General features: G+C 44.6%; 1 protein-coding gene across 3 annotated transcripts; it reads left to right on the plus strand.

The window, feature by feature from the left end:
* Window positions 1–12,016: 12,016 nt before the first annotated feature.
* LOC117219016 (xylosyl- and glucuronyltransferase LARGE1) lies at window positions 12,017–23,520 on the plus strand. Of its 3 annotated transcripts, none has more exons than XM_033467845.2 (12): window positions 12,017–12,134; window positions 14,039–14,190; window positions 14,263–14,399; window positions 15,152–15,335; window positions 16,785–17,329; window positions 19,058–19,210; window positions 19,380–19,682; window positions 20,749–20,945; window positions 22,488–22,629; window positions 22,702–22,832; window positions 22,925–23,017; window positions 23,281–23,520. In XM_033467845.2, the coding sequence occupies exons 2-12, from the start codon at window positions 14,112–14,114 to the stop codon at window positions 23,405–23,407; spliced, it is 2,091 nt and encodes a 696-aa protein (XP_033323736.1). In that variant the 5' UTR covers window positions 12,017–12,134; window positions 14,039–14,111; the 3' UTR covers window positions 23,408–23,520. The 3 variants fall into 3 exon arrangements, with proteins under 3 accessions (XP_033323736.1, XP_033323735.1, XP_033323734.1); XM_033467844.2 differs by lacking the exon at window positions 12,017–12,134 and adding an exon at window positions 12,765–13,003; XM_033467843.2 differs by lacking the exon at window positions 12,017–12,134 and adding an exon at window positions 12,768–13,161.
* The last annotated feature ends 273 nt before the right edge of the window (window positions 23,521–23,793 follow it).

Raw genomic sequence — 23,793 nt, forward strand, 5'->3', positions numbered from 1 at the left:
CGCCGCATGGTCACTCGTCGAACATCGAGATGTGTCCGGACTTACCCAAGAATTTGTACAAGCAAGGCCACCACAGCTTTCTGCTGTGGCGGAGTCAAAAACGAAACGCGAAAAAGTAAAAGTAAGGCAATAATACTGGACATATGCGAAATTAGCGGCTCGGGTACCTCGGGGACGCTACACCCCGTGCCCCCCACGGGCGCTCCCGTGGGTCGAGGGCCCCTGAGCAATCTTAACCCCTTGCCGTACCATTCTCTTTAAATTTATGATGACTAGAAATTTCCCGATTGTAAGTATTTCTCAAAAGGAGAAGAAAATTTCTAATTATTGTGAGACTACGTTTCATTGAACAAGTAAATATTGTACTGAAAAGAAGAGAGATTTAGGCGAAAATGAAACAATAAATTAATGTTCATTCTTAAGAAAAATCTTTGTTCAAAGCTAGACCCGTTAAAGTACGGCAAGAAGTTAAGAATCTTAAACTAAGCCACACACACACATATCAACTAACTCGCACGCACTTAATAACTAAGACAAATCCCACGGCGGATGATAATCCCACGGCGGATGAAAATCCCACGGCGGATGATAATATCTGTAATGAACCTGAAAAGATTGAATTCTAGTTAGTATGAATACAAAATAGGTGACAAGTCAAATTAGGAAACCTAAGACCAGCACACGAGTGCCAAACTAACCCGCACACGAGTGCAATTTTTGAGAGAATGGAGGAAACAAAATTTAACAAACTTAAATTAAGAACCCTAACAACCTACAAGCGCCTCGGGTACCTCGGGGACGCTACTCCCCGTACTCACTTGCGGGCCCCACCCGCAAGCGAGCCCCTGAGGGACCTCCTATCGGAGGAATAACACTAAATTAAAACGCATCCCACGACGGATGATAATCCCACGGCGGATGATAATCTCTGTAATGTACCTAAAATGATTGAAAATGGTTAGTCTGAATACAAAAAGGGTGACAGGATAAAATAGAAAACCTAAAGCCAGCACAGGAGTGCCAAGCTAACCCACAGACGAATGCAATTTGTGTGAAAATCATTGGAAACGAAATCTAACAAACTTACATTAAAAACACTGCTTGACTAAGACGCAGGCAATTATGAACTAAGACGCGCGCAATTATTAATTAAGACTCATCTTTCGGCCAATGATCCTCCCTCGCGGATGATAAATCGTCGGCGGATGATAATCTCGGCAGAAGGAGTTCGAAGACTTGGACATAAGTAACGTGCATCGCGATTTTACGCCAACTGCTACGACTTGTAAATTCTCGGATCGAAAAAATGAATTCCTACTGCACGCAGTGGTTTCGCGGGCATTTGCACCACGTGCTCGGTCCTGGCCTAAAAAAGTCCGAAGGTACGAATAAAATATTCTCGCTCCCTGTGATGACGATCGTCCAGTGCTTCGCAAGGATATTGTCTGCGAATATAAGAATTACAATTTAATTTTGGATGTCAGAGAGGAAATCAAAATGAAAGTGGCAAAGAAACGCGGACTCCTTTCTCGCAACGCTAATCCACGAGAATTAGAAGTGGATATTAATTCGTGCTAATTCGTCTAAATATTAAATCCGATGTTAATTCGTCAGATCCGGAAGCGAAAACACCCGCGAGCTTTGCTTTGTTTTCACGCAACTCTAAAGGGAATCGTTGACGATTGCGAGACAATGCTGCGATCCTTGGAACGGCAACTCGCAGTGCGGCATTTATTTCGCGACTCTAACACAACGCGTTGGCAGTTTTCGCAATTCTGATACAACGCATTGGCAATTTTTCGCGACGCTAATACAACGCGTTGTTAATTTCGTCTCGCGACTCTAAGGAAAATCGCGAATGCCTGCACTGCGGAGCGTTGCAACTGCGGCATGGGCTCTGAAAGACGAACGAAGCTACTGCAACGCGATTATTCTCGCAACGCTAACTTCGAAACTAATTCGAAGACAAAACGCGATAATTCATTTCGCAACGCTAGGATGGAAAAATCGCGATGTGCCCAACCCAGCTGATCGTTGGGACCTCGGTCCATTGTTGCAACTACGGAATGGGCGCCTGGAAAGACGAACGAAGCTACTGGCAACGCGATTATTTCGACGCTACGCTAATGCATCGAACAGAAATCCGAAAGATTTAACTTTACTTTCTGGAAAGAACGAGTCTGTAGACTTCGAGAAATCCGATAGAATTGCAAAGTTGTAACGCGATTAGTTCGCAACGCTATATTCAAAGCTATTGTGCTTGATAATACAAAGAAAACTCGCGTCTATTTTATTCGCAACGCTATGATTTCTGTTCGAAATTAATTATAACAACGCGTGAATAATTCGCAACGCTATGGCAAGTCGCGGATGTGCCCATCCGAGCTGTTGTTGGGGCGGCGAGGCCCTTCGTTGCAGCTGCAGCATGGGCGCCTGAAAAGTCGGAAGGTAAACTATTGCAACGCGATTATGTCGTCGCGACGCTAATTCAATGAACAGAGATGCAAAAGCGAGTGGACTTTGATGATCTTCGAAAATTTCAAACTTGAAACGCGAGCGTACTTAGCCGCAACGCTATCTTTGACGCTTCTTGCATGTCAAACCAAATGAAATCGCGAATCTTTCATTCGCGACGCTATACTTTGAATAATCAATTTCGATGCTAATGATAATCGCGATGGTTTTATTCGTGACGCTAATTTTCATCTCTGTTAAAAATGAAGTGAAACAATGCGAGATTATTTCGCAACGCTATTGCAAGTCGCGGATGTGCCCATCTGCGCTGATCGTTGGGGCGGCAAAGCCTGCCCGAATACTACTATTGCTATTACAAGAACTACTATTGCTATTGCAGCGAGTACAGTGACCAATTAACAATACATATACATAATAATATACATGATAATATACACCATAAGTTTTGTCTTACGATAGTATTAACCTGAAAATAAAGAATCTGAAAATAAAGAACCTGAAAATCCTAGCTAAAATGGGGTTATTAGTTTCGAATTATTCTTCAAAATTAATCTGTTTCGATGACTACGTGTGAATTTAATTGCTCGAGAAGTAACGGCAATAGCAATGGCAAAAAAGTAATGGAAGTAACGATGATAGAGGTATTGGCGAGGTTAACGGCAATAATAATGTCAAAAATTTAATGGAAGTAACAATGACAGAAGTATTGACAAGGGTAACGGCAATTGAATTCGAACGGAAAACGCAAGTCATTGAAAAGAATACATCCTAACTAAATATACAATAGAATTCGCAACAAGTATGTGGTCACTGTACTCGAAAAAATTGAGAGAACTACTGGTCAAATAAGATCGACTTACATTTCGATGCGATGTTGGTCCTGGAATTTGTAGTAGGAAGAAGTAGAAGAGAGTAACAGCGTAGAGAGAGTAGCAGCGTAGAAGAGAGTAGCAGCGTAGAAGAGAGTAGCAGCGTAGAAGAGAGTAGCAGCGTAGAAGAGAGTAGCAGCGTAGAAGAGAGTAGCAGCGTAGACAGAGTAGCAGCGTAGAGAGAGAAACAGCGTAGAGAGAGTAGCATCATCAAGAAGTGTCCAAGTTTCCATAGCACACGCATTTAAGATTTTAATCGAAAATATTAATTTCCATTCGCGGAAAAGATTTAGAAATTATCGGAAACCATTTGGAAATTCGCGTTGAAATTAGAGATACGATTTTGACAAATAACTATTAATAATTTTACCGAATGTTAAGTAAATTTAGATTCGAATTAGATAGAAAATTAATTAACATTGATTTTAGAAGGAAGCAGAACGAATTTCGATTAACAATAAACTTTCCGAAAAATAAAATTTATTGTGCACTGCCTGACACGTGTGAAAATATCCAATTTACTTCGATTCTGTACACTTTCTGTTATATTCTATTATAGTAGTTGTTCCAACAATTAATTAAGTAATTTAACGCAATAACGTTCCTTGAAAATTATATTATATCTTTATTCTTAACAATTTAATTTATAATAATATCACTTTTGCAAGAGCTTTCCTCAAATGCAACTGATACTTCCACTAAACGAGTAACGACTAATCGAGCAATGACATTGAGCCGAGCGAGCACGAAGGGTACCCCCCCCCCCGCCCCCCTGTGACTTTGACGATCGACATTATTGGAAGAGCTGTCTTGAAACACGTCTGATTCCACCATTAGTCAAGTCCCGACTGATTGAGCTTTGACATACAGCCGAGCGAGCACGAAGGATACACCCCCACCCCCCAATGACTTTGACGATCGACATTATTGGAAGAGCTGTCTTGAAACACGTCTGATTCCACCATTAGTCAAGTCCCGACTGATTGAGCTTTGACATTCAGCCGAGCGAGCACGAAGGGTACACCCCCACCCCCCAATGACTTTGACGATCGACATTATTGGAAGAGCTGTCTTGAAACACGTCTGATTCCACCATTAGTCAAGTCCCGACTGATTGAGCTTTGACATTCAGCCGAGCGAGCACGAAGGATACACCCCCACCCCCCAATGACTTTGACGATCGACATTATTGGAAGAGCTGTCTTGAAACACGTCTGATTCCACCATTAGTCAAGTCCCGACTGATTGAGCTTTGACATTCAGCCGAGCGAGCACGAAGGGTACACCCCCACCCCCCAATGACTTTGACGATCGACATTATTGGAAGAGCTGTCTTGAAACACGTCTGATTCCACCATTAGTCAAGTCCCGACTGATTGAGCTTTGACATTCAGCCGAGCGAGCACGAAGGGTACCCCCCCGCCCCCCAATGACTTTGACGATCGACATTATTGGAAGAGCTGTCTTGAAACACGTCTGATTCCACCATTAGTCAAGTCCCGACTGATTGAGCTTTGACATTCAGCCGAGCGAGCACGAAGGGTACACCCCCACCCCCCAATGACTTTGACGATCGACATTATTGGAAGAGCTGTCTTGAAACACGTCTGATTCCACCATTAGTCAAGTCCCGACTGATTGAGCTTTGACATTCAGCCGAGCGAGCACGAAGGGTACCCCCCCGCCCCCCAATGACTTTGACGATCGACATTATTGGAAGAGCTGTCTTGAAACACGTCTGATTCCACCATTAGTCAAGTCCCGACTGATTGAGCTTTGACATTCAGCCGAGCGAGCACGAAGGGTACACCCCCACCCCCCAATGACTTTGACGATCGACATTATTGGAAGAGCTGTCTTGAAACACGTCTGATTCCACCATTAGTCAAGTCCCGACTGATTGAGCTTTGACATTCAGCCGAGCGAGCACGAAGGGTACCCCCCCGCCCCCCAATGACTTTGACGATCGACATTATTGGAAGAGCTGTCTTGAAACACGTCTGATTCCACCATTAGTCAAGTCCCGACTGATTGAGCTTTGACATTGAGCCGAGCGAGCACGAAGGGTACCCCCCCGCCCCCCTATGACTTTGACGATCGACATTATTGGAAGAGCTGTCTTGAAACACGTCTGATTCCACCATTAGTCAAGTCCCGACTGATTGAGCTTTGACATTCAGCCGAGCGAGCCCGAAGGGTACACCCCCACCCCTCCAATGACTTTGACGATCGACATTATTGGAAGAGCTGTCTTGAAACACGTCTGATTCCACCATTAGTCAAGTCCCGACTGATTGAGCTTTGACATTGAGCCGAGCGAGCACGAAGGGTACCCCCCCGCCCCCCTATGACTTTGACGATCGACATTATTGGAAGAGCTGTCTTGAAACACGTCTGATTCCACCATTAGTCAAGTCCCGACTGATTGAGCTTTGACATACAGCCGAGCGAGCACGAAGGATACACCCCCACCCCCCAATGACTTTGACGATCGACATTATTGGAAGAGCTGTCTTGAAACACGTCTGATTCCACCATTAGTCAAGTCCCGACTGATTGAGCTTTGACATTCAGCCGAGCGAGCACGAAGGGTACACCCCCACCCCCCAATGACTTTGACGATCGACATTATTGGAAGAGCTGTCTTGAAACACGTCTGATTCCACCATTAGTCAAGTCCCGACTGATTGAGCTTTGACATTCAGCCGAGCGAGCACGAAGGATACACCCCCACCCCCCAATGACTTTGACGATCGACATTATTGGAAGAGCTGTCTTGAAACACGTCTGATTCCACCATTAGTCAAGTCCCGACTGATTGAGCTTTGACATTCAGCCGAGCGAGCACGAAGGGTACACCCCCACCCCCCAATGACTTTGACGATCGACATTATTGGAAGAGCTGTCTTGAAACACGTCTGATTCCACCATTAGTCAAGTCCCGACTGATTGAGCTTTGACATTCAGCCGAGCGAGCACGAAGGGTACCCCCCCGCCCCCCAATGACTTTGACGATCGACATTATTGGAAGAGCTGTCTTGAAACACGTCTGATTCCACCATTAGTCAAGTCCCGACTGATTGAGCTTTGACATTCAGCCGAGCGAGCACGAAGGGTACACCCCCACCCCCCAATGACTTTGACGATCGACATTATTGGAAGAGCTGTCTTGAAACACGTCTGATTCCACCATTAGTCAAGTCCCGACTGATTGAGCTTTGACATTCAGCCGAGCGAGCACGAAGGGTACCCCCCCGCCCCCCAATGACTTTGACGATCGACATTATTGGAAGAGCTGTCTTGAAACACGTCTGATTCCACCATTAGTCAAGTCCCGACTGATTGAGCTTTGACATTCAGCCGAGCGAGCACGAAGGGTACACCCCCACTCCCCAATGACTTTGACGATCGACATTATTGGAAGAGCTGTCTTGAAACACGTCTGATTCCACCATTAGTCAAGTCCCGACTGATTGAGCTTTGACATTCAGCCGAGCGAGCACGAAGGGTACCCCCCCGCCCCCCAATGACTTTGACGATCGACATTATTGGAAGAGCTGTCTTGAAACACGTCTGATTCCACCATTAGTCAAGTCCCGACTGATTGAGCTTTGACATTGAGCCGAGCGAGCACGAAGGGTACCCCCCCGCCCCCCTATGACTTTGACGATCGACATTATTGGAAGAGCTGTCTTGAAACACGTCTGATTCCACCATTAGTCAAGTCCCGACTGATTGAGCTTTGACATTCAGCCGAGCGAGCCCGAAGGGTACACCCCCACCCCTCCAATGACTTTGACGATCGACATTATTGGAAGAGCTGTCTTGAAACACGTCTGATTCCACCATTAGTCAAGTCCCGACTGATTGAGCTTTGACATTGAGCCGAGCGAGCACGAAGGGTACCCCCCCGCCCCCCTATGACTTTGACGATCGACATTATTGGAAGAGCTGTCTTGAAACACGTCTGATTCCACCATTAGTCAAGTCCCGACTGATTGAGCTTTGACATTCAGCCGAGCGAGCCCGAAGGGTACACCCCCACCCCTCCAATGACTTTGACGATCGACATTATTGGAAGAGCTGTCTTGAAACACGTCTGATTCCACCATTAGTCAAGTCCCGACTGATTGAGCTTTGACATTGAGCCGAGCGAGCACGAAGGGTACCCCCCCGCCCCCCTATGACTTTGACGATCGACATTATTGGAAGAGCTGTCTTGAAACACGTCTGATTCCACCATTAGTCAAGTCCCGACTGATTGAGCTTTGACATTCAGCCGAGCGAGCACGAAGGGTACACCCCCACCCCCCAATGACTTTGACGATCGACATTATTGGAAGAGCTGTTTTGAAACACGTCTGATTCCACCATTAGTCAAGTCCCGACTGATTGAGCTTTGACATTCAGCCGAGCGAGCACGAAGGGTACACCCCCACCCCTCCAATGACTTTGACGATCGACATTATTGGAAGAGCTGTCTTGAAACACGTCTGATTCCACCATTAGTCAAGTCCCGACTGATTGAGCTTTGACATTGAGCCGAGCGAGCACGAAGGGTACCACCCCGCCCCCCTATGACTTTGACGATCGACAGTATTGGAAGAGCTGTCTTGAAACACGTCTGATTCCACCATTAGTCAAGTCCCGACTGATTGAGCTTTGACATTCAGCCGAGCGAGCACGAAGGGTACACCCCCAACCCCCCAATGACTTTGACGATCGACATTATTGGAAGAGCTGTCTTGAAACACGTCTGATTCCACCATTAGTCAAGTCCCGACTGATTGAGCTTTGACATTGAGCCGAGCGAGCACGAAGGGTACCCCCCCGCCCCCCTATGACTTTGACGATCGACATTATTGGAAGAGCTGTCTTGAAACACGTCTGATTCCACCATTAGTCAAGTCCCGACTGATTGAGCTTTGACATTCAGCCGAGCGAGCCCGAAGGGTACACCCCCACCCCTCCAATGACTTTGACGATCGACATTATTGGAAGAGCTGTCTTGAAACACGTCTGATTCCACCATTAGTCAAGTCCCGACTGATTGAGCTTTGACATTGAGCCGAGCGAGCACGAAGGGTACCCCCCCGCCCCCCTATGACTTTGACGATCGACATTATTGGAAGAGCTGTCTTGAAACACGTCTGATTCCACCATTAGTCAAGTCCCGACTGATTGAGCTTTGACATTCAGCCGAGCGAGCACGAAGGGTACACCCCCACCCCCCAATGACTTTGACGATCGACATTATTGGAAGAGCTGTTTTGAAACACGTCTGATTCCACCATTAGTCAAGTCCCGACTGATTGAGCTTTGACATTCAGCCGAGCGAGCACGAAGGGTACACCCCCACCCCTCCAATGACTTTGACGATCGACATTATTGGAAGAGCTGTCTTGAAACACGTCTGATTCCACCATTAGTCAAGTCCCGACTGATTGAGCTTTGACATTGAGCCGAGCGAGCACGAAGGGTACCACCCCGCCCCCCTATGACTTTGACGATCGACAGTATTGGAAGAGCTGTCTTGAAACACGTCTGATTCCACCATTAGTCAAGTCCCGACTGATTGAGCTTTGACATTCAGCCGAGCGAGCACGAAGGGTACACCCCCAACCCCCCAATGACTTTGACGATCGACATTATTGGAAGAGCTGTCTTGAAACACGTCTGATTCCACCATTAGTCAAGTCCCGACTGATTGAGCTTTGACATTGAGCCGAGCGAGCACGAAGGGTACCCCCCCGCCCCCCTATGACTTTGACGATCGACATTATTGGAAGAGCTGTCTTGAAACACGTCTGATTCCACCATTAGTCAAGTCCCGACTGATTGAGCTTTGACATTCAGCCGAGCGAGCACGAAGGGTACACCCCCACCCCCCAATGACTTTGACGATCGACATTATTGGAAGAGCTGTCTTGAAACACGTCTGATTCCACCATTAGTCAAGTCCCGACTGATTGAGCTTTGACATTCAGCCGAGCGAGCACGAAGGGTACACCCCCACCCCTCCAATGACTTTGACGATCGACATTATTGGAAGAGCTGTCTTGAAACACGTCTGATTCCACCATTAGTCAAGTCCCGACTGATTGAGCTTTGACATTGAGCCGAGCGAGCACGAAGGGTACCCCCCCGCCCCCCTATGACTTTGACGATCGACATTATTGGAAGAGCTGTCTTGAAACACGTCTGATTCCACCATTAGTCAAGTCCCGACTGATTGAGCTTTGACATTCAGCCGAGCGAGCACGAAGGGTACACCCCCACCCCCCAATGACTTTGACGATCGACATTATTGGAAGAGCTGTCTTGAAACACGTCTGATTCCACCATTAGTCAAGTCCCGACTGATTGAGCTTTGACATTCAGCCGAGCGAGCACGAAGGGTACACCCCCACCCCTCCAATGACTTTGACGATCGACATTATTGGAAGAGCTGTCTTGAAACACGTCTGATTCCACCATTAGTCAAGTCCCGACTGATTGAGCTTTGACATTGAGCCGAGCGAGCACGATGGGTACCACCCCGCCCCCCTATGACTTTGACGATCGACAGTATTGGAAGAGCTGTCTTGAAACACGTCTGATTCCACCATTAGTCAAGTCCCGACTGATTGAGCTTTGACATTCAGCCGAGCGAGCACGAAGGGTACACCCCCACCCCCCAATGACTTTGACGATCGACATTATTGGAAGAGCTGTCTTGAAACACGTCTGATTCCACCATTAGTCAAGTCCCGACTGATTGAGCTTTGACATTCAGCCGAGCGAGCACGAAGGGTACCCCCCCGCCCCCCAATGACTTTGACGATCGACATTATTGGAAGAGCTGTCTTGAAACACGTCTGATTCCACCATTAGTCAAGTCCCGACTGATTGAGCTTTGACATTCAGCCGAGCGAGCACGAAGGGTACACCCCCACCCCCCAATGACTTTGACGATCGACATTATTGGAAGAGCTGTCTTGAAACACGTCTGATTCCACCATTAGTCAAGTCCCGACTGATTGAGCTTTGACATTCAGCCGAGCGAGCACGAAGGGTACCCCCCCGCCCCCCTATGACTTTGACGATCGACGATCGCGCGATCGACGGCGATCGATAATATCGATAATTTCGATTATTTCCAATGATTTAATATTTGCGGTAATTTATTTTGCAATAATGCTATCCGGTGCTCGAAAAATTATTTCATCACTTACATTGTTTGTGAAAAGTACCAACGAGGTTTAATTAACAAGTGACTTGTATAAATCGATCGAGTTGTTTAAGTTATTATACCGAATCGCTTTCGTTAATTAATTTATTATTTCTCTGTTCTTAATATTTGCAATAATTCTGCTTGTTAGAAGTATGTTTAAGAAGCACACTGGCTATTTTGCCGTTTAATTTGCTCGCGAAGATAAGTGATAGAGTCAGGAGTATGAAGTAATTTCTCGAGCACGAGTGTTTCGCGAAATTGTTGCAGTTGACGAGCTTCGTTAACAAATTAATTGCTTTTCGATGTTTAATATTAACGAGAATTCTTATTGTAAATGGTATTATTAAATAGTCCCGTGGCTATGTCATAACGAAAGTAATTAATAACGTCAAACGTACAATGCGATTTTTAAACTACGAATTTATCGAAGAATCGTTACATCGAGATTATTCTATCGATACATTTATTAATAATAATTATAAGAATTTCTTTTCCTAGCATTCTCTTGTCTGTTTTACTATCTTATGTTTAAACGAAATTAACTAACACAACTCGAGATAATGAAAAACTTTCGAAGCATAAATATCAGGTAATCCACTTTCACGTGGATGTTAGTCATATACCAAGTACGAGCAAACATCTGCGAAAAAACATGTTTTTCCATACTTTAATAGAATTTTGACAAATAAATCAAAAACTGTTTTCAAGATTTATTTTCAAAAGTCTCAGAGTCAAGAATGATTATTTTTGTAATATTTTTAGTGAAAATTTCATTGCAATACCTCCAATAGTTCAAAAGTTATAAGAAAATGTCACCGCGTTTCTCGATCCGGAGAATATTTCTATATTTGAATTTTCTTTCTCATTCCTGATAGAAAACGCCGGTGTCCCCATCTCGTATTTATCAAGCACCTACACATCTCTAGATAATACCATTTATGTAACGAAATCTGCACAGCAGGTAACGACCCGTTGAATCCGTAAAGTCACGTGACTACTCTAGCCCCTTTAGTATATTTTTCCAAAAATAGTTATACACAGCATCGTACAAACTGAAACAAGCAACATAATGGTGTACATAACATAATTTCGAAAAATGTACTTAATATATTCTGATATAGGGGAAACATCGGGGCACATGCTCTATCGGATACGGATGTGCAGCCATATTGAATTTTAGTTCCTACAAATTTGTAATACGCATAGGTGGCAGCTAAAACGATGCTTCAAACATTGCTTATAGAGTTGTTCTCCCCTGTCATAGACTATATAATAATAAAATAACCTCGGCAATTCATTGGCCGATGGATTCGAATCCTATTCGCGAGGTCTCCTCTCTGCCAATTGAAACAGAATCCGAACAGACCTATCTTTGTGAGCTTAGACCATTTCTTACACTGTCTTACACCGTGGCTTAGACTGTACGTACAATCCTAATTTGACAACAGTAGTAAGTACTGTCTGCTCCTATCAATATGGCCGACGTATCCAACGCCTGTCCTCGCATTCGCTTCACATCCCGCGTCTTAAAGTCCAATTTATGGTCACCCCTTCAGATCCATGTTAGATCAGTCATGGTAAGCAATAGTAAGTCCCCATAGTAAGCAATTCTGCTTCACCATAGCAAGCATTTTTATCTCAATCATTTTAACGCGCATCCAAGCCCGCGCAGTTGCTTTAGAAGGAGAACGAAGATGATCGAGAGAGACAGAACGAAATCAGCGGGCTCTATGTGTGTGCCCACGCGGACGAGAAATTAAGATCTTACGCCTGGTACGGGCCGAAAAGTACAAGTTGAATGTCGCGCCTAGTGTTTTGAACGGAGCTCCAAGCAAATTGATGCGCGAATAGCGTGAGATCGCAAGCATGGTAAATTGAGACAAGCTACATTGGTCGCCGGTGCGACTTGTTTCGCTCGTGGTTGCGCTGTTGCCATGCTCTCTCGCTCGCTCACCACTTCCTCTCTTTGTCTAAAACTGTGAGGGCAGCAGTAGCAGTTTAACCGTGAAGCGTCAACCAATCAGAGGAGAAGCAGTTTCTCTGCACGGTTCATAATTCCAAGCCGGTTGCCTCCGCGTTGGCTTACTACGATGAGTCACTACTGTAGGTACACAGATGGCCTAGACCATGGACCTAAGAATATGCGTCATTGCCATAATAGAATTACATGTTTCGCATCATCCTATTCCTCTTCTGTGATTCCATCGGTTTCTATGATCGAATGGACGCGACCCTCTGGTGGCGAGAATCGGTAACTACGTCACGACTTACCGACCGATACAAAGCGTTTTGTCTCGTCGCCTCGTACCGAGTGGTAATTCTACCAGCACGTTATCCAGTGATTAAACTATTTATGTTAGACTTCCTGCTTCGAGTGTTTAGGATGCGTGCCGTTCGGACGTTACTCGGTAACCGTGATTACGCGAATCTACGAACGTTACCAAAGGTAAATATCCTACACGTTCCATTATAAACGTGAACGACTGCCGACACTCAGAGTAGATTCTATAGTGAAAATTCACGTGCGACATTTGGAATCGAAGCAATTCGGAGCAATGGATTTAATTGGATGACAGTCGGCGAATAAAAGTCACTATACCAGAGGTACGTGTTCGTCGACGATCGATGATCGTGTGGTAAATTTTTGTAGATTTTCTGACGGATCGATAGTTACGGATGAATAAATAAAGTGAATAAATCACTCGTTTGTTTTCGTTACTACGTGCATCGCATTGGCACATGTATCAGGTGACGATACTCTTGTTCTACCGTGTGTAGATCATTCGCTGATGTCGTCGCGGCTGTAGTAACAAAGATGGGGTGGTTTGTTCGTTGTAAGGGAAATGGGGATGACAGTCGAAAAGCTTCGATTATAATATTTTTTAATAGGCAGTAATAAGCAGAAATAGGCAGTAATAGGCAGACAGCTCCACTTATTGATGATATGAATTAAATCGACGGAAATCATTTAATAACCAAGTACTGTTTCAATACGTATTTTTTACACCAAAATAGAGAGAATGGTAAATAAATATCCATCTTAACATTTGAGAAAGCAGCATATTTTATTATAGATACTTATTACACGAAATATACTAAACATACAATGCTATCTATTAAAATAGATAATTATCAAATCGTGATACTTATTGTATTAATTTGTATTAATAAATTTGTTTTAATTAATTTGTATATGAAAGGTTCTATTATATTATGGAAATAGTTGAGAAGGAAGATTTCTTGCGATTTTCAAGAACTCTAGATCGAAATCTTTTATGACACGAATAAATTTGTATTTTCAGTTGACATTCGCAGGTTCAATTTTAAGAACCGAGAGATGCATGTACGGTTCAATTACTACATATTAATATCGAGATATGCGAATTGTTGCATGATTATACATAATAAGAACGGCGATCCGTGACGGTTTTCGATTTATCCCAGGAATTTCGACAAATAATTAACTGATTTCTAATTGTAGATCTCGGCACCTAATCGATAGAGTTCACACGTCAATCATTCTACGAGTCGGGAAATATGTCTTCCATATTGCAATGGCTCGATCATGGCTAGGATGTTTATTGGGCGTGTTAGTACCGTCAGTGGTATTTTACTTGTATTTATTGTTGAACGGTAATACATTTCGACATTGTTTGGACATTGTCGGACGACCTTTCCGAGGATTCTCAAAGTTTATTATTGTAGTGCCTTCCGCCGAGATTGGTTCCTTCAAGCGTGTTGCGAAGTCCGGCGGCGGCTCGGTGTCCGTGGACGACAGAATGAGATTACGCGTCGAGGAGCCCAGCTTGCAAAAGTTTCGCATAGAAAATAATCAAATCGAGGTAAACATCTTTCAACAATCCGGACAGATCGATGCTTAACCTTTTACGCACGACGCGCCATTATAGTGGCTTGCTCTAGTAGCTCACTCGCCCATCGTTCGAATCAAATAATCGTCTTCGTATGCATTGTTTCACACTTCTTTTGTCTTCACATCGATTTACAACAGTCAACAGGGTGCCCCAAAAATGTCTCGCAATCCGGAAATGGCGGGTTCCTCGGATCATTTGAAGCAGCTTCTTCCTTTACAAAAATGTTCTCCGAGGCACCGTTAACGAGTTATTAACGAAAAACAGTGACCAATAAGAATCGAGTACGGCTGACGCGAGGCGGCCCAGCCAACCAGCGCGCGAAGCCCAGTTCCGCTCATTGGCTCGATCGCCTCGCGCCAGCTAAGCTCGCCTCTCATTGGTCACTGTTTTTCGTTAATAACTCGTTAACGGTGCCTCGGAGAAAATTTTTGTAAAGGAAAAAGTTGTTTCAAATGGCCCGATGAACCCGCCACTTTCGGATTGCGAGACATTTTTGGGACACCCTGTATATATAGACAGAATATACAGTATCAGACTCTGCCGTCCAGAGAAATAGCCTCGCGCAGAATTCAGCCGTACCTAAAAGGTTAATCGTGGGGTCGACGATGAACGCGCGATTAAGAGACTTAGGTTTGGACGCGAACTTACCTAGGGATCAGCGATCTATCGGGAAACGAGAGATCACTGAACGACGGTGAACAGTCGATTCTTTTTCTTTCAAGGGGAAATGCGAAACCGTGCACATCGCGATGGTATGCGCCGGCTACAACTCGACGTTCGCTCTTGTGACGGTAGTAAAATCGGTTTTATTCTACCGCACTAAACCGTTGCACTTTCATTTGCTCGTCGATGAGATTGCGAAGAGAACGTTGGCGACCCTGTTCCAAACGTGGGACTTGCCTAATGGTTAGTAAACTGTAGTCGTCGCCGCCGTTATTATTCTCCTCCGTTCCTTAACCGCGAATCGATTCGATTCTTCTTTGCATTAGCGATCGAATCGATATCGAATCGATGCGTACTGGTACCATACCGTACTGTTTGGTACCTTACAAAGGTATCGATACTTGTTTAAAAAAATCTATGATAATTTTAATACCCGTTTGAATATTCACTGAAATATTGATATTTTTCTCTGAAATTAAAAATCATTAAAATAATAATAGTAATAATATTTAACTAAAGTTGTCATTTTCATCTTTAAACTATACAGATAATGCAGATTACAATTTTTATCGAATTAGAACCGCTTAACTAAGCGTACATATAAGTTCTAATTGGGAATATATTATTCAGATGATCGGAAGAGTTTTTTTACTAGAAAGAATATTCAGAAAATAGATAGTCTGAAAACGCACATTCCAATAAAGGATATCCTACTATACTAAAATTTTGCTTTATATTTACCATAAAACCGTATTTCTGTATGAGAAATATTTAAATCATTGAGATAGCCGTATTCAATAACACATGACATATTTATTAATTTCAATTTATTTATTATTAAACGAAGATATATAAACTAGATATTATTACAACTACTAAGAAATAATATTTTATTAACTGTATTGTTTCTTAGTCTATTTCTCTTTTTTACAAATCAATTCTCCAGTTCTATAGAACTCGCGTTCTGCCGGCACTGAAGTTGCCATTATACAAAAATATTTCCTGGCAAATGCAGACATTTTGCTGTTTCTTTTTTTTTACATTATCCTTCCAATAGATCAATGGATCTAGTTTGCGATCTAAAAGCGGTTCTTTTAAATAAATATCTAACTCGAATTAAATACAATTTTGTCTCGTCCCGTTGTAACGTTACAAATCTTTCGTTTTGTCTCGTTCATTTGTTCTCAGTTTCCATGATGAGTGTGACGAACTGGGATTGAGTGAAATAATGTATCAAACAGGTATCGATACTCACATATAGGTATCAAACGAGTATCGATACTTACATATAGCTATCAAACGAGTATCGATACTTACATAGAGGTATCAAACGGGTATCGACGCTTTCGCAAGGTATCAAACAGGTATCGATACTTCCTATCGAGTACTTCGGCATCGAATCGATCGAATATCACCAACGGCATCGGTATCGATCCGATCGCTACATTCCATCGATCTCCTCGCTGCTCGAATTACATACATTGTCCCGGTCGCATTGGCCTATTCGCCGACGGCGACGGCAGAAAAAACATTTAGCCGTCGGTGACCCGGTTCCGACGATTAACCGACTGAACTAAATTACACCAATTAAGCTATTTTCGAGCGCGTCGGGTTCGCTAAGGAACGGTCGGGAGCCAATAACGCCGCGAGTTCTACGGGCGTCGGCACAATTTTTCTCCGGCTGTGTTCCAGTGAATCTGACGTACTACAACGCCGAGCGATGGGTGCCAAAGGTGTCCTGGATTCCGAACAAGCATTACTCCGGCGTGTACGGTCTCCTGAAGTTAATCCTGCCGGACGCGATGCGGGAGGACAAGGTGTTGGTATTCGACACGGACGTGACCGTCCTAAACGACGTTAGTTTGCTTTGGCGGACGTTCGGGAAGTTCACGAACGATCAGGCGCTAGGTTTAACGGAGAATCAGAGTCATTGGTACATAAAGGCGCTGTCTTACGGTCAACGGCCATGGCCAGCCCTTGGCAGAGGGTACAACACCGGCGTGATGCTAATGCAGTTGCAGCAACTCCGTAACAGAAAATTTATGACCCTCTGGGAAACGGTTACCAAGCGCGTGCTCGCCCGCATACCGGAAACTAGTTTAGCCGATCAAGATGTAATAAATGCTGTTATCAGGGAGCATCCTTCCATTATACACGAAATAGAGTGCACCTGGAACGTCCAGTTGAGCGATCACACGATCAGCGATCTTTGTTACCGCGACACTAGTCAGATAAGTGTACGTGGTGTTCGAACGAAATCGCGCGCGGTGCTCGGTCGTCCGATAATCAATTTGTTTCGCTTCGTCGTTTTTCTCCATCATTGTTCTCTACGTGAAATTGATCACGAGGATTGCTCTACTTTCTTTACGCGTTAACGAATTATCAATTTTTAGAACGTTCAGGATTTCAGACGTCTTTAGAACATTTCATCGCTAGATTATGTGATTTGATTCTTGTGGATTTGATGCTCCAAACGCGAGTGATCTTTGAAACAAAAATTAGAGAATTGCAGCAAATTCTCCCCACTTTTTCTTCAGTCTGTAACAGTTAATAAATAATAATTGTCCAGTCTGGACAATTTGCGGAGAGGAGATACGATCATTCGAGCCTCGCGGTTCACTTTTATAAAATTCTTAATAAAATTATAAGAACGAGGTGCAATGCTCGAACAATCGTACCTCCTCTTCCCAAATTGTCCATTTTTGTTCACAAAGTTGAAGAAAAATTAGGAAGAATTTACTGTAATTAGTTGTTACTAGACTGCGGATCTTTATGCAATTATGGTAAAATTGAGTAGGACAATTTAAAATAGTGCGACGATTAAAAGAAACTAAGAGTGTCGATGCATCGACTTGATCTTACTAAAATTATTAACGAAAGAAAAAAAAAACTAGTGTTTGGATCCTGCGTCCTGCAACTGATGCAGACAATTTTTATTTCGCATAAAGATCCGCAGTCTAGTTATTACGTCCTCGTTGCAGCTGTTTCAAATACAGAAAATTCTCCCTCATTCGTGCTGAGATTTATGACGTCAATTTTAGAAAGCCGAGCCTACAAATTCGCTTAGTTTGCAGATAGGATTTCATGGTACGGTAAATTCTCTCCAATTGTTCCTCAGCTTGGAAACAAAAATGGACCATTTGGGAAGAGGAGATACGATCTTTTGTTTGCAAGCTGAGCGTCAATTAGGGAGAATTTACTGTGGATCCAACTGAACACCTGTCGACAGAAATGAAACAAAATGTATTTGTCGATCGCCATCGAAAAATCCTGATGAATTAATGCAACGATTTATAGAGGAACGGTAAAAAAAAAATACGACAATATTTCACAGAAAAGTTGGTAAAAATAATCTAAGAGATATATTTAAGAAATCACATTTTATGCACATATTTTTTATGTATAAATCACCGCACGACAAATGGATCTCAAAATTCTATAAACAGAATGATTAATCATGCTAATTCCGTACACAGTTTATGCAAAAACAGATGTAATTGAACGATGCTTAAAAAGTCTGAAACTATCTTTACAGCATATTCTACAATATTTTTGTCGACAACTATAAAAACGGAGCTCTGTGCTCTAATAATCGTATTTCCTCTTCACAAATAGCCCATTTTCGTGTACATAATCTGAGCGTTAATTACTGAAAATTTACCATAGAACATTTACCGGTGCCTTTGATCATAATTTCTAACCACGTAGAAATCAAAATGCTAAAGCTTCAGTCGATAGATCTCGATCGTAGATCACAGTACAAAGATCGTAATCAGTGCGAAGCGAGACGAAAGAAGATCAGGTTCCACAGAAAATGAAGAAAATAATCTTCCGTCGTCGTCGATGCCGAATCGATGAGATCAAGAATCCTATCCTATCCTGGCCCATAGCTTATCGGACGACCGATTCATTCGCAGAATGAATCCCCAAAATGCATCTGTTCTCCATCACCGGGCTACTTTTAGATCGTGCATTGGAATTCGCCGCGGAAACAGGACGTGTATAATAAGCACATCAACGAGTTTCGCAAGTTGCACAGGGTCTTCCTCGAGATGGACGGGAATCTGCTTCGTAGACGGTTGTTCGGTTGCGATAAACACGACGAGACCGCGTCCCAAGTAAGTCTGGTCCAGTCCCAGGTCGAGCACGGTCCGGGAATCTCGATCGTCGAGCGTTCTTCGACTTTCGAACGCGAGATCGATCCGAGAACTCCTGAGCGCGCGCGCGCGAGACGCTTCTCGTTCGACAACTTCCGTTGCCGGCAGGATAGCAATTTCTGATTTCCAGTACAACGAGTCGAGCCCGTGCCAGGATTTCACCAGAGGCGCGACCATGCTGTACCGCACCCATCCTTTCCTTCTCGAGTACGAGTACAACGTGTACGCGCCGAGGGACGTCGCTCTGGTGACCCAGTGCAGCGTGGAAAGGATACCGTTGTTGGAGGAGCTGTCGAAGCACTGGCCAGGAACCATAAGCGTGGCGTTGTACCTCACGGACGCCGAGGTCCAGAACTTCCTGGAGTTCGTCAGAGGGTCTATCGAGCTGCGCAAGAGGAAGAACATCGCGTACCACGTGGTCTACAAGGACGGGGTGCGCATACTGCGTCTGCGATATCAGCCCGACAAGGCGGGAGTTAAGGCTCGATAAGGAATCGTCTTTAATCCTTTCGTTACGGCAGTTAGCTCAGTCGGAGTAACGCCACTGAAAAGTGTGCATATTGGCCACTGAAAGCTTAACCCTTTGGAGTCTATCGGGACATGCGTGCCCCACCCATGTATTTCGTACGCCTATTGGGAGAAATGAGTCTCGGTTTTCCATAATACACGAATGTACCAGTCTTAGAATGCATTGCATGCACATATTTGTTTATATGTAACCAATGGGCACATATGTCCCAGTCCTTAGCGTCCAAAAGGGATGGCCTATGCTAATAAAATCAGCATTTCTTGTTATTAGCATCTACATGCACGTAAATCTTGACTTCAGATATAATGAAAGTTAATAGAAAATAAATTAGACTTCAAAGGGTTAAAGGGGAACCATCGTGTGGATGCCGACTATATCCGGCGCTCGTAACGAAAGGGTTAAGGCGAGTGTCCATGTGAGAACAAAGCTCTCGAGAATTGCTCTATAGTTTTATATATGTGGGACCCGCCAGGCCCTTATTAAATAACCCTGTCCGCATCTTGTTTAGCTGTATGTGTAGTCTCGAGACTTCAGTAAAACTAGGGCCACTGTCAGATAACTTGTAGTCTCACAAAATAGCTATCTGGCAGTGGTCCTAGTACGACTCTAGCCACGAGACTACACGGCACAGTTGTAAAGAGCCTGGCGGGTCCCGCATATACGAAACTATAGTAATATCTCCCTAATTTGTGCTCAGACTGCGCACAAAAATGGACAATTTGGGAAGAGAAGATACGATTATTGGAAGCCTTGTAGCTCGTTTTTATAATTACCGATTGTCGACAACTATAAAAACGAGTCGCAAGGCACGAATAATCGTGTCTTCTCTTCCCAAATTGTCCATCTTAGCGCGAATTAGGGAGAAATTACTGTACAGAGCGACTCTCGAGAGTTCAACTCTGAGATGGACACTCGGCTTTACTCACGGCCGAGCATGTATATTCGATTACACGAACGTCTTCTCCCCCAGGACCTCTACCCGATCAATTACCTGAGAAATATCGCGATGTCCTACGTATCGACTCCATTCATTTTTCAACTGGACGTTGATTTTCTGCCGCAGCACGGGCTCCACGAGAGCCTCATGAATTACATCGGTAAATTAAATATCACCGAGTCGGACAAAGTAGCGCTGATCGTGCCGGCATTCGAGACCGAACGTTACAGGTATTTCCGGCCGGGCGGCTTGTAAACGCATACAGATCCGTTGTCTGCTGCACAATGTGTACACCCCCGGCGATCTGATGCGATGCATACTCGCGTGAATGCATGAGATGTCTCTAGTGGGCTCCGACTGCCGACTGCGCTCGGCTGCGAGGAACAAACGGTTGTTTGAACCTGTTAAGGTTTGCTCATTGTTCCCGGCGCGATTCTAGAACACACCTTTGTAGCGTGATAAAGGATCGATTTTTACGATCGCGTCACGTTCTCCCGCCTTTTGGGCCCTGTTGCGCGGAATCGTTCCGCGAACCGGAGCATGTACGAAGTCCGGACCATTCTTGGAATATTTTGAGAACTTCGAAGCCATTGTCGTAAGGGACGCGACACTATTTTATGCTTGCTTGTTTAACCTTTTAAGCACGACGCGTCACTATAGTGGCTTCGCGGATGTCATCTCTCTGGATGACGCGCCACTATAGTGGCTTGCTCTAGTAGCTCACTCGCTCATCGTTCGAATCAAATAATCGTCTTCATATGCATCGTTTCACACTTCTTTTGTCTTCGCATCGATTTACAACAGTCTACAGGGTGTCCCAAAAATGTCTCGCAATCCGGAAATGGCGGGTTCCTCGGATCATTTGAAGCAACTTCTTCCTCTACAAAAATGTTCTCCGAGGCACCGTTAACGAGTTATTAACGAAAAACAGTGACCAATAAGAATCGAGTACGGCTGACGCGAGGCGGCCCAGCCAACCAGCGCGCGAAGCCCAGTTCCGCTCATTGGCTCGATCGCCTCGCGCCAGCCGAGCTCGCCTCTCATTGGTCACTGTTTTTCGTGAATAACTCGTTAACGGTGCCTCGGAGAACATTTTTGTAAAGGAAAAAGTTGCTTCGAATGACCCGAGGAACCCGCCACTTTCGGATTGCGAGACATTTTTGGGACACTCTGTATATACAGTATCAGACTCTGTACAGTACACATCAGACTCTGCCGTCCAGAGAAATAACATCGCGCAGAATTCAGCCGTACCTAAAAGATTAAGAGTCGACGTAATGTATGAACCTTCTTGCCATACTCTGTTATCATGCAGCAGTTTGTTCCATTTACGTCGGAACCCAGAAGAGCAGCCACGGAGCAGTCGAAATTTCCACGAGACCATCGTATTCGAAGTACTTGGAGAAAATTCTGTTGCAAACCGGACGGCTGTGCTCGGGGCCCATTTTGATCCAGGAACCATATTTTTTCGGGGCCATTGTCTAGCCAGCTTCGACGATTAATTTCAATCGAACGTTGTTGCGAGCACCGCGAGAAGACAATTACTCTAAATGGACCAACGCTGTTCGCTGTTCGTTCAATCGGCAAATGGGTCCCGTTTTTCGCGGACCACGAAGAAAGTTTTGCATTAATAATACCGAGAGAAACGTACGGCGTGTGCTTCGCGAGAAAAATATGAGCGGCTTTGTGGAAATTTCGGAGAGTGCATCGCGCGCACGAGTGGCATAGTGCTGCACGGCCCGGACCGAATCAGCGGCTCGTATATTTTCTAGGTTCACGTTCCCCGCGACCAAAGACGAGCTGCTGAGGTTCTTGAAACGGGGTGTACTGTACACGTTTCGTTACCACGTGTGGACGCAAGGCCACGCCGCTACTAATTACAGTTACTGGCGGAACACGATGGAGCCGTACGAAGTACGTACCGCCGTTGGACCGGCTCGGATCGTCTCCCTTAAGCTGCAAACGATTAAGTTAATGTGATCGTAGGTCTCCTGGGAGCCAGATTTTGAGCCGTACATCGTGGTCTCGAGATTAGCCCCTAGATACGACACCAGGTTCGTCGGTTTCGGCTGGAACAAAGTTTCCTACGTGACGCACTTGACGATACTAGATTACAAGTAAGAGATCCTTCACGGCCGCCGACGCGTTTAATAATCTAAGCCGATCGGTCGCTATACCGCAGATCCCGTAAACGAAAGGTTTAATATAGGTACATCGTCCTGCCGGATACGTTCATTATCCACCGACCCCACGCGCCTAGTCTGGACATCGGCAAGTTCAGAACCGACTCCATTTACAGGAGGTAACGTATGAAAAACATGATCGTTCGTTAGAACCGCGGTACGGTCGATGGAAAGTGTCCGATCGCAGAGGATAAAGTTGCTCTATCGGACGCGACTTTCCCCGTAAATGGCTCGCCCGTTTTTCCCCAATTAAAACCGGCGGACAACCTTGAGCGACGCCGACGATTGTACTCCGCACAACGTGCTCGGACTCCGTCGTACCGGATCAAACGCAACGGTCGTAATTCGTTCGCTTTTTCTCCCCGGTGCCGTATCATTCCAGATGCCTGAAGAAATTGAAGGACGATTTCGTCCAGGAGCTGCTGGCCAAGTATGGAGAGAGCGCTCTGTCGAAGCTGAGGAAACTGACCAAAGAGGACAAAGTATTGAAACCCGTCGGTGCCAAATAGCTGATAATACTTACGAGATTATGTATCGGAAAGCTCCGAGACGACGATGGTGATGATGATGATGATGCTACTGCTGCTGCTATTTTCTCAATAAAAAGGGAACCTGAAAGTTACCGTACAGTGTTTCTTTCTTGCTCCGTAGGTTAAGAAATTTTGTTAATGCGTCGACCGCTGGTTCGACAAAGCAATTTATACTGAAGCAAAACTGAATTTTCTGATACGAAGAAATAATTTTGATGAAAACAGTAATTTCTCTCGGAATTGGAACCGGCAGATCTGAGAATACTAAGTCGCGATTCTTCGAGCCTCGCGGCTCGTTTTTATAGAATACATAGAATACATGCTAGAATGAAAACGATGACTTAACCTTTTTATTTCTAATTTTT

Source organism: Megalopta genalis, chromosome 4 (assembly GCF_051020955.1).
Source record: "Megalopta genalis isolate 19385.01 chromosome 4, iyMegGena1_principal, whole genome shotgun sequence".
NCBI lineage: Eukaryota > Metazoa > Arthropoda > Insecta > Hymenoptera > Halictidae > Megalopta > Megalopta genalis.

Bases quoted from the DNA above. Each gene is read 5' to 3' on its own strand.
- LOC117219016 (XM_033467845.2), top strand. From the start codon at position 14,112: ATGGCTCGATCATGGCTAGGATGTTTATTGGGCGTGTTAGTACCGTCA. The intron at 14,400-15,151 runs GTAAACATCTTT...TTTTCTTTCAAG, and splicing joins TAGAAAATAATCAAATCGAG to GGGAAATGCGAAACCGTGCA. The intron at 20,946-22,487 runs GTATTTCCGGCC...TATATTTTCTAG, and splicing joins TTCGAGACCGAACGTTACAG to GTTCACGTTCCCCGCGACCA.